Source organism: Drosophila sulfurigaster, chromosome 2R (genome assembly GCF_023558435.1).
Source record: "Drosophila sulfurigaster albostrigata strain 15112-1811.04 chromosome 2R, ASM2355843v2, whole genome shotgun sequence".
NCBI lineage: Eukaryota > Metazoa > Arthropoda > Insecta > Diptera > Drosophilidae > Drosophila > Drosophila sulfurigaster.
In genome coordinates this window covers 8180035-8191136 of record NC_084882.1, presented here as the reverse complement: position 1 = coordinate 8191136, position 11102 = coordinate 8180035, and the positions used below count along the sequence as shown (strand labels likewise).

General features: G+C 42.1%; 2 protein-coding genes across 2 annotated transcripts; both read right to left on the bottom strand.

Annotated features, from left to right (window-relative positions):
- Positions 1 to 302: 302 nt before the first annotated feature.
- Positions 303 to 2949, bottom strand: LOC133835723 (solute carrier family 22 member 19). Its single transcript, XM_062265769.1, has 4 exons — positions 2376 to 2949; positions 2163 to 2317; positions 1482 to 2102; positions 303 to 1409 (listed from the first exon to the last, which is right to left on the bottom strand). Exons 1-4 carry the CDS (start codon positions 2912 to 2914, stop codon positions 859 to 861), a joined length of 1866 nt encoding a protein of 621 aa, XP_062121753.1. The 5' UTR covers positions 2915 to 2949; the 3' UTR covers positions 303 to 858.
- A 3069-nt stretch (positions 2950 to 6018) lies between these two features.
- On the bottom strand, positions 6019 to 9015 carry LOC133835722 (myosin-11). The gene is made up of 2 exons (XM_062265768.1): positions 6880 to 9015; positions 6019 to 6789 (listed from the first exon to the last, which is right to left on the bottom strand). The coding sequence occupies exons 1-2, from the start codon at positions 8662 to 8664 to the stop codon at positions 6193 to 6195; spliced, it is 2382 nt and encodes a 793-aa protein (XP_062121752.1). The 5' UTR covers positions 8665 to 9015; the 3' UTR covers positions 6019 to 6192.
- Between the last annotated feature and the right edge of the window lie 2087 nt (positions 9016 to 11102).

Here is an 11102-nt window from a genome sequence, read left to right as displayed (position 1 = left end):
ATAAAACACCCTTTAACTTACGCCTACTATTTTCTATTTTAATCTTTAGTGTACCTGTTGTATTTGTACTTGATTTTGTCAAGTGTGACGCATTGTAATTTATTTTCGATTTGCTGACACAGATTATTTCTTCATCAAGTAAAGGGTGCCAACTGCTTAAAGCAATTAAATGCAACATAAGCAGCTAAATTTACAATGTTAAACTCATTTTAAGTTTTTTTTTTAAGTAATTAAAGTAATTCTTATGTATTGAATCACGAACTCTCTTGGTAAAAGTGTGTCAAACTGTGTTAATTTTATAGTTAGAAAGTGTATTACTTACAGTAATACACAAACATTGAATATCGAACTCTCTTTATTTAACATAGCATTGTTTGCTAGATATGTCAATATTTATGTCATCATTAGTATTGATTGGTTGAAAATGCAAATATAACTTACAGAAGAATGAAATTATAATTAAAATGTGTTCTAGGTCTCTAAAAGTGAATCACGCGTATAATTTACAATACTAATTGAACTCACACCTTGCACATTAGTTAATCAATAATTAAAAACACCGGCAATATTTCTATTTAATTTAATTAGCCATTGATTAACGCTTCTTCGCTACCAAATGATTTCAGTAAAGTTATTGCCGATTGCGTCAAATCGCAGCCAATACTCTGACCCGAATACATGTGCGAAAAGCGGATCTTTAATAAATTTATAACTATCTATATATTTAAAGTATTATTTTTATAATATACTAATATTTTATGGCATATCTACTGATCTCACATTTCTCGCATGCGGCATTAAGTTCTCTCTTCCGCAAGAAGAAAAAACTATTGCATACTTTTAGACAGCGCAGGAAATTCAAATACTGTGCATACTACTGTGCGGCTTTTCGACCGTCTCGCTGAGTTCCTTCATGCTATCACACTCATGGATCGTATTGAAATTGATGTGCCAGAGATCAGCAATGCTTACGGCAACGGTTTGCTCAAAGTTCCGCAGCAACTCATTGCTGTAACCACTCACATCGGAGCTGGCAGTGCTGCAACGACGCATAATTACGGCGGAATTGCGACGATAGGTGTTGGGCGTGGGCACCTGACCAACATGCACTTGCTCCGTATTCCAATAGAAACGATTAAGGAAGCGCATGATCAGGCCATACACCCAGCCAATTGTGGCAATTATGGTTATGGGCAGCAGACGGTGCACCACAGTCAGAGTGCTCAGTAATGGAGAGAAAACCAGACAAAGGCGACCAAAACTGACCACGGATAGCATCAGCAAGATGCGCTTTCCCGGCGATACCATTTCTCCAGTGCAGGTTGTGAGTACAGCTATGGATGCTGAATTCGCAAACTTTAGCAGCATCCAAAAGATAAGCTCCAAGCCCACGCGTCGGGAATTGCGATCTGAGTGTGAGAGAAGTACTCGACATAAGTGTGAAATAATCCAAGAAATGATCGGTATATATTCATGCTTACCGCTATCGGGTAGCAGCCAGACTAGATAGGTGCATAGACCGGCGACAATCATTAGATTGCCAGTCCAACGCCAATAACGACGTGTGTACAATATAAAGTAGAGGCCGACAAACACGCCCATCATTTCAGCAAAGCCCAACGCAGCTGTATTCACATGAACTTGAGCTTCACCCAGGCTGCGAATCATGAGCAGGATAATGTTGTACAAGACCTGAGCACAGCCCCAGATAAAATGAATATAGATGAGTTGTCGGCGCTTTGTTTCTTTATCCCAAATCTGACAATAGCTGATTTTGGGCTCAGCGCTCATTTCGGCAGCATAGACAGTCAGTTGAACGTCCATAGTCAGCGGCACCATGCGATTGTTGTGTGTGGCAGATTCTAGAAGGATACGCAACGCGGGCTCCACCTGTTGATGGCGCAGCAGCCAACGCGGCGCATCTGTTATCCAGCGATGCAGCCAGACGAGAACAATGAGCGATGAAGATATGGCTACATAGAGATGGCTCCAATTGTCAAAGTAGATGGAGATGGCCGGAAGCAGCACCAAACCAATCGACCAAAATAGTTCCGACAGTGTGACCACCAGAATCCGTGCCTTGCCCGACGTTATGTCCATCACTAGAGGATGGAAGTCAGCTTGAAATAAGTTTGTTGCTTAAGTCTTTTGTTTTCGCTTACGAATTTGATGGCCAGCGGTGTACATGATCGTGCAGCAAACAGATGTGAGGCAACGGAAGTAGATGTGCAACTGATAAGTATCGACGAGACCTGTGAGATTGCCACAGAAGATCTGACCCAACATGCCAAGGAGCATAAGACGTCGCGGACTGATGCTGCTCATGAAAAAACGATTACATAATGCTGTCTAATGATAATCTTAAGAAAACTCACTATCTCAGCGCTTGATAAGCCAATAGACCACCGAGCAAAGCACCGAGCGCGTGAAAAGATTGCGTGACTGCAACCAAAACGCGACGCGAACAAATCAAATCGAACTGCGTTATCAGCGACTTGTACTCTGTATTGTGTTCCACTTTCTCGCACGGCAGCATCAGCTGTGCTGATGTCGCATTCCATGTCTGGCCGTAGTGTCTCACAAAATTCTGGGACAAACTCTGAGCATAGGCATTGCACACCTGCACACTAAAGAGTCGATCAGTGTTGCGACTATGCAGCATGCTGCCATGAGCCTGCGCTGTGTGGCTGCCATTCCATGTGGCAGGATGGCAGACTAGCTCACCCCGTTGGGGATACGGTGCAGTATAGATGATGCAGGCCATGAACCAGGCCGTTGGTATTTTGCACAAGAAGATCAGCAGAATTGTTCGCAATTGCCAACGCCCGAAGCTGCCATTAACGTGCTCCACAATATCCACATTGGGCGGAGCGGATGATCTGCGGCGTTGGTAGTTGCTTTTACCTGCTGTCATGATCAGGCTGACATTTACACGCGTACTGAGCTTTTGCTAATTTTTCACCGATGATATGTATTATGCCGCAATGGGGGAAATATTTTAAGTTTGTTTTTGTTGTTAGCTCAGTCCACAAATTGAGTGCAAATTAGTTGACGACGCGACGTCTCTTTTTACTTTGTATCATAATGAGAACTACGTAAGGCTAAATGCAAATAATAAAGTCTAAAATAAGATTAGTGCTAGATAAACGATTTAAAGAAAACATAAATCAAATATTATGTTGAAGACAAATTTAAATTTAAAGTTTAACGGTTGTTTTAATTCCACAAGAGAATATTTTTAGACTAGTCATTGATATTTATTTATCCATTAATATCAGACATAATCAAGTTATCTTGTGATCACCATTAACGCTTCCGATCTGAACAAGAAAGCTACAGTAAAGTGTGCTCGACTGTGAGATATCCGCTAGCCGTTCTCAACAAAAGCATTAAATATATCAAATTAATATACCTTAAATAATTCCGAAAAATACCGATAGGTCGATAATACTTTATGGGGTCAAATTACGCTCCTTCTGTTTGTTAAATGAATTTCCTGTTAGCATACAATTATAATACCCCTCTATTTAATGGGTATTGGCAATAAAAATTAATTCAACTTGAATTATTACTGAATGAAACACAACGATAAAGTATTATTTATTGAATTTATTCATTTTTACCTGCATTTAATCGCTTCTCAAAATGTACTCTAGTTTCTCCGAGTACAAATTGCTCAGTTTTGTTGAACTTTCTGATCATGACACTTGAAATTAAAAATTAAATAATCGCTTTGGCATGTTTAGCGCAAAGTCATGTTGTTTATTTATTTATTTATTAAGTTTTTGTTGTGTTGCTATAAAATGGCACATTTCAGATGCCTGCCTACTGAATGCAATTCATTTCTGATCTGATTTCTACATTTTATTATTATGAAATTCGGAGTACTCATAGGACTTTTGGGATCAATTTTTCCAAGATATTATGTTCCATATATCATTTAATTATTTTTGTTGCTTAATTCGTTGCATTTATCAATCGAATTGTATTCATTGAATTTTCGTTTTGTTTGAATTTTTTGTTGTATTTTCTTTTTATAGTTCTCCAATTCGTTATTGTCTTAAACAATTATGCCAATATTAACGCTTTACTTTTGAATTGTTTGCAACTAATATTCATGTAAAAAATGTAAATGTAAATTTAAGTATTCCATAATATTAATGTTGTATTCTTTATTTTTAAATGATTATACGTTGTGTGATGCTTATGGTATTTACAAAGTACGAATATACTAGAGAGTTAAATAAAATAAATGCGTTTTTGGATCGAAATTAGTTGTTCAGAGCTGAGCACTAAATGTACATTGATTTGGCGTTTGCAAAGACATAACATTCACATAACAATAATAAAATAATTAATAATAGTTTAAAATCATATAATTAAATGTGACCTAAGACTAATGTATGGCGTGTAGTTGATGCGCTGGGTGAATTACAATTATCTTATTCCATCTACAATATTACAATTATGGGATACATGTTGAAGTTTATATACAATACGAGTGTAATGCCTGGAGTGCGACTTATTTTCGAGGAGTGTAGTTAGTTTATAAGTAAATATCTAACAGTTTAATCTTACAGTAAATGTTAAATATGCGCACAGAGATTTATCAATTTTCTGAAAGCAGCTGTTGCTAATTAATTATTTATAATCAATGCGCTTTGTTTTGATTGAGTTGTTATATTTCGAATTTTGCAGTTTTCAGTAACATTATGCTTACGACACTAATTTAAAGTCCGTTGTGTTTTTATTTTTTTTTTTTTTTTCGAGCATATGCGTGAGTTTTTCACTTTTCTTGCTTCGATTTGTAGTGATGTTACTTGAGGGTTCCGTTTCCTTATGACTAATATCTAGATAATTTTTGGTTTCCTTCATCCATTCGTTCAATGATCCGTGCTGAGCGCATCTTCAATGTTGCTGTCCCAATTAAATTCCGTAACTCCTTGTTTGAAGTAGATGTTGCCAAGATTGGCAAATCGTTGCTCGAACTTGGCATCTTTCGCTTTCAGATGTTCAAAGCTGCAACAGAGAAAAGTATACATTTTTATAATTGTAATCGGTTAGAATATAATTCTTAAAATTCAAGATACAGCAGGAGCCTAAAAATACTTAAAATACTTGAAAGGCAACTACCTGAATTTTTAAAGAATCCTACAGCATACCTGTTATCCCATTCATTCCTAAATACTTTTCTCGCTAAACCAAATATACAAATGGATTTAGCATGAACTTGGTACGAACAAAGTAGATTCATATTCTTTGTACAAAATCGTTACTTGTGTACTGTACCTTACATGCAAAAATAATAGAATTTCTTTGCTAAAGGAAGTCTTTCCATCCTTCCACCCTGCGCATTTGGCTGGGTAGTTCCCAAAAGCTACTAGGCTTCTTATGTCAGTAAACACAACGAACTTGTGCGCAAATCGAAATTCAATTGTTGTTGCAGCTGCGCTTGGTGCAGCTGTGCAATTAGAGGCAGCCAAGAATACAATTCTTACCTTACCCGGGGCATTGTTGTGCACAAAATGTCATAGGTCATAAGCAGCGATTGTTGAAAGAACGAAAATACGAATAACCAAAAGACAAAGGGGCAACAGGCATCAGAGTTTACAACGGACTCAAGGAAAAATCCCGCCACAGACTGCGACCTACGAGCGGATTTAAGTCATTGCAGTGAATGGAAACACTTTTTACAGCCCAAGCTTGTTGATGTCGTTGTTTTTTTTTTGTATTGCGTCGTAGTTGTGACGAGTCGTACCTTAGTCCACCCTTAAGAAGCGCATGCGCAGCTGCACATCTGCCTTTCTTGGCCGCCCCTTCCGTTCCGCTTCGCCTGAGGAAGCGGCAAGGAAGTTGGGTAACTCGGTTAAGTCGTGCATCAAGTCAGAATAATAATAACACAAAAAAAAAGTTCCCATTGAGTGCGTTTGCCACATCGCACGTGTGTCATGTTCAATCTGCGTCGCATCGCTAGGGTTGTTGGCTGGGAAAAATGAAGGAAGTCGGAATCAAAACGAGTTTGCCTCTAATTGTCGTATGCAACAAATGTACATCATGTATTTCATCATATTCATCATCATCATGCCTTAACTAAATATATATGTGTATTTCTAATAATTCATTATGTATGTAGTTGAAAATTTAGCCTAAAGTTAGCTTTTTGTGATCATTCTATTGTCCTCGTTGGCGACTCTACATGTTCCGCGTCTTGAGCACCTGCTTCTGTGGCGGACTTGGCATGTTCTCCTTTCCGCTGGCAAAGAGCAGCGATTTCTTCGGAGTGCTGGTCGCCGACTTGGGAGTGCGCGGTGTGCGTGGACTGTGCGGGGTGCGAGGAGTGCGTGTCTTGGGCGATTTGCAGTTGAGGATCTCGTTAAGCTCGCTGTTGTTGTCCTGGCGCACACACTTCTCCGAAGAGTTAAGCAGCCACGAGGTGATCTTGTCGCATTCGGCACGCAGCTCGGAGTCGATCAACAGATCCTCAATCTTCTCCAGATCTGTAGTATTCGGTTTGTTTGCTTTACTCGGGGTTAGCATAGCCACTGTGGGCTGTTGCTTCGATTTGAGGGCAATGTTCTCGAGCTTCAGCTGCTCGCATTCTTCTCGCACCTTCAACAGCAGCTGCTCCTTGTTGTCCAGCTCAAGCTGGGCGAACTGCAGCACTGTGGCGAACTCGTCGAGGGCCTTCTTCATGTCGGCCATGTACAGCTCACGTGTCTCGTCCTTGCGCTTCAGATCGCTGTACATGTCGCAGTAGTGAGCCAACTGTGCGTCCCCATCGATGCGATCCTGGAACGAGTTAGCAATCTTATTGAATTTCGCCAACGTGTCCGATTCGCTGGCAAGCAGCTCGTGCAGCATGGACTCTTTCAACGATACCTCACTCTGCAGTGTCTGCGATGAACTGCGCAACGCTTCAAGTGCCTTCTGTGATTCGTTGAGCTGCTGGCGCAGCTTCTCCGCATCTGCTTGCAATGTCAAATAGCTCTGCTCCAACGCTCCCTTGGCCAGCTGCACCGACTCCAGTTCGGCCTTGAATTGCTCCACATCAGCATCGGACTTCTTGAGGCGCTCCATTAGAATGTTGACCGTGGAGCGAGTGTTGTTCAGTGTCAGCTGATAGTTGTACTTCTCCGTGATGGTCTTGGCCATATCCTGCTTCAGCTGCACCAGCTGCTGCTGCAGAGTGTCGCTCAGCTGGATGTAGTATTCGATGCCGTTTCGCAGTTGCTCCTCGCACTTCTGCAGCTTCTCGTCACGCTGGCGCAGCATGTCGTTGGTGGTCTCCAGTAGCACCATGACATCCTGTTTCTCCAGCTCGATCTTGATGAGCTCGTTTTCGGCCAGCTTCTGGCGTTTGTCCAGCTCAGCGCGCCAATAACACTTCTCGCGCTCCACAGCACTTTCCAGATCATTCTCGACCTGCTGTTGGACCTTGGCAACCGCCTGTTGTTGCTCTGCATGCTTGGCCTTCTCCTGGCACAGCTGGCGAATGGTGTCGCAGTGGGCATCGATCTCGCAGCTCTTGTCGAGCAGCTCATCCTGCAGAGAGCGGATCAGCGTGCACTTGTTGGCCAGATCGTTCTTCAGCGTGTTACGCTCCACACGTAGACACTCCAGCTCTGTCTGGCTGACCTTCGCCTCCTGACCATAGGCAAGAGCATCTTGCTCAATCTGTTGCTTCAGCAGAAGCACATCAGACAGCAGCGTCGCATTCTTCGACTGCAGATCCTCGATGAGCTCCATGTGCTGTGTGGTCTTCTGCTGTTCCGAGCTGCAGTTGTCGCGTGCCTGGGCTACCTCTGCCTGGAGACCACTGAGCTGCTCCTTCAGCTGATCTTGAGCTGTTTGCTGCTGCTCGCAGACTTGCTGCAGCTGCTCATTAGCCAGCTTGTAAGCCTCGTTTTCGGCCAGAAGCTGCTCCACTTGCAGCTCATGTTGTTCGCGCTGCAGTTGCAGCTGCTGCTCGAGATTGGCGTAGCGCTCGAGGAGCTGTGTCTGCTCCACTGTCAGCTGCTCGTTGCGTTCCTTGTGGCCCAGATTCTCGGCATTAAGTGCCTGCAGCAACTGATCCATTTTGGCCGTGGTCTGCTCGTGCTCCTCGCGCATTTTCAGCTCCGTCTCTTTCAGCTGATCAACATGACGACGCACCACATCCAGTTGGCTGAGATAGCTCTCAATGAGCTCGTTCTTGTTGCGTATCTCCTGCTGCAGTGCCTCTTTGCCCTTCAAGCGGTTCGCGGACTTTGCCTCCTTCACTGGAGTAGTTGCTGCTGAGTGCAACGGTGTTGAAGCGGCTGTAGAGGCGCCACTTGAAGTGCCAGCGGTCTCAGCTGTGTGGCTAGACGCTGGACGGAAACGCAAGCGCTGTGGCAACGAAGGAGTACGGAAGAGACGCAAACCCTTGCATTTCTTATCCTCCTTGGGTATGGCGAACTCTTTGGCCTCCTTCGAGCTGGAGGCGAAACGCACGGCATCCTTAAAGAACTTCTCAATCTGCTCTTTTCGCTCTGGCGGCGGCACTGTAGCCGCACTAGCTGCTGTGGGCGTGGCACTGCCAGCGGACCCTGCCGAGCTGTTCGAGTTGGGCACGGAGCCAGCTGGTGAGCCGCACACGACATCCACATCGTTGAAACGCTTCAATTTAGCTTTGGAGAACGACATGTTGGATAATAGTAGTATTTCGATTCGTTGGTTGTTAACACTTTGCTTAATTATAGAACAACTTATATTGTTTCAACGTCAATAACAAAAACTCAATAGAACAATGTAAAACACAACTTTTAACTTTGTTTATAATAAAATATTTAACAAATGCTTTGTGTCCGTTTAATTTAGGTAGTACTGTATTTGGTTCGTTGTTGTTTTAGCTATAATGTTTCGTTCGTTTTTATAATTTAATTTTTTTTTGTATCCCGCAACCGTAACCCGCCTGCCCCTATAGCTGTAGCTGTAGCTGTGTTGCTGTAGCTGTGTTCCTACGCGATCTGTTGTCAAAACCTAACTGAAGCGTTGAAAGTTACGACTGCGCAAATGCAGACAGCGCAACGAGGCGATCGGGAAAAGAAAAACAACCCTCGTGGTATCTTAAGGTACTGAGCAGGGAGGGTAACATACACACACACACAGTTGTTGTGTGTCTTGTCCCGTGGTTTGGTGGTGGTTCGTGCCGTACTGCTCACACTCACTCAGTCATACACATGCCTCCTTATCTGTATCTTTGTGAACTATAGAAATGTTCTTTTGGCGCGCGCAAATGTTGCAATTGTCAAGACGACATCGGAATCCCTTAGATCCTCTAAGGAACTCCCTATCGCTGCGTGAGTGTGTGCGTGTATGTGTGTGTGTATCTCACAGCTGCCTAGACACAATCACCTCAATGGTAACGAGTATCGGGTACATCGGCGAAATAACCGTTAGCCCCACCTTCGATAGCACACAGCTGGCAACCAGCATTAAGTTGCACTCAACCCGCATAATTAAAGGAAAATCGAGAAAATGCGCCGCGAATTGAATTGAATTGCGTGGAAAATGATTTGCGTTTGCAATAAATTGAATTGCGACTGCTGATATCAATCACCTTTATAAAACACCCCATATCAATAGTTTCTTTTGTTGCCCCGCAGAAAAACTGCTGCCGCTGTGTTGTTATGACATCAAGGAAAATGTCAGCAAAGTACAGGCAACAATTCCTTTAGGTATTTCGTAGAACAACAACTAGGTATATAGAGTGGCTTATGCATTGTATATACATGGATTGCGTCTTTGCAGATGCGATAAGAAGCCAATGCATATAACAACTCGTACTGCCAAAGCAAATTGTTTACTTTACCTTTTCCCGCTGTGCGAAGCAATCGCAGCTAGTCAAACGCTCAGCTGGCAGATGGTTTCTTATAATCGTATGTGTGGACATTACTTCGAGATGCACAACTGCTGTGCTGAATGCGAAGGACATTAGGTGGTTTTATCAATGCTACAAACAACTTTGCTCAGACACACACAAACAAGCCAAACTACAATTAATACAATTTCTTTACACTTCTTAAAGCAAACTTCAGCAAATGTAAGTTACCAGTGAAGAGTGCCGACAATTTCCCATGCCTGACGAAGCATAAACAGAATTAATTCCCCTTTCAATGCGCCAAATATAACGCCATCTAATAGAAGGCGCATTCATTTCATATGGGATCCATTAATTCGATGACGCCATTCCGTTGTCTATGTCTGCGACGCAACAATAACCTTTAGCCAGGCGATGTCAATACAATACGATCGCTACAAAGAAAGGTCGTTGTTAAGGGGTTTCGCACCCTAACGCGCTACAAAGGCCTTAAAGGACTGACAATGAGTCATCGACCTTAGCAGAAGACAGTAAGCGGGCCGTTGACGATACGCGCAAGATACGTGCAGCTAAAGCGGCCATAAGGATCGGATTTCCCCATCCGGACAAACTTGTTATACCGATATGTGAGAAACTAGAAACCGAGAATCTGTTGGGGTTAACACCTCGATGTGGAAACTATCAGCTATTATTGTATTTGTACATAAGCCAATTATCTTCGAACTAATAACGGATATGTAAAAGTCGAAGATACACGAAGAAGAACATACAATGAGTGCAAACTGTTTGCATTTGGCACTGTTCGAGAAAATTAATGCACATAAGTTATGAGATGATATTCTCCACATTACTTACTTTATCACAGGTTGCGTTACATCGACTTAAACAATTAATGAGCATCACTTAATTCCTAATTCAATTTTAAATTGTATTTCTATGAATCACATTAAGCCGATGAAAATGGAATAATTTATTTAAATTACTTTTTAATATAAGCTGAACCCCTTCGCTGCCATTGCTTTACCAATAGCGTATTAATTTTAATTATAGCTAACCTTTTAAATAAATAAATACTTTTTAATAAAAATGGGAAATGAACTTAGTTCTTCACATATTAAAAGGAGATTCACATAATATTAGGAGCTGCTTCCCTTATTTGTTTTTAAAGGGATAGGATTTATTCTTCATCTTGCAGCTTGCTAGCTAATTAAGAGTCACTTCATACAAAAGTACTTACCGTTGAAAACAGCAAATTCTTGGC

Coding starts and splice junctions, on each gene's coding strand:
- LOC133835723 (XM_062265769.1), bottom strand. CDS start 2,914: ATGACAGCAGGTAAAAGCAACTACCAACGCCGCAGATCATCCGCTCCG. Junction 2,103..2,162: donor CACCGCTGGCCATCAAATTC/GTAAGCGAAAAC, acceptor TCCATCCTCTAG/TGATGGACATAACGTCGGGC. Junction 1,410..1,481: donor CTGGCTGCTACCCGATAGCG/GTAAGCATGAAT, acceptor TCTCACACTCAG/ATCGCAATTCCCGACGCGTG.
- LOC133835722 (XM_062265768.1), bottom strand. CDS start 8,664: ATGTCGTTCTCCAAAGCTAAATTGAAGCGTTTCAACGATGTGGATGTC. Junction 6,790..6,879: donor CGCAGACACTGCAGAGTGAG/GTATCGTTGAAA, acceptor AACTCGTTCCAG/GATCGCATCGATGGGGACGC.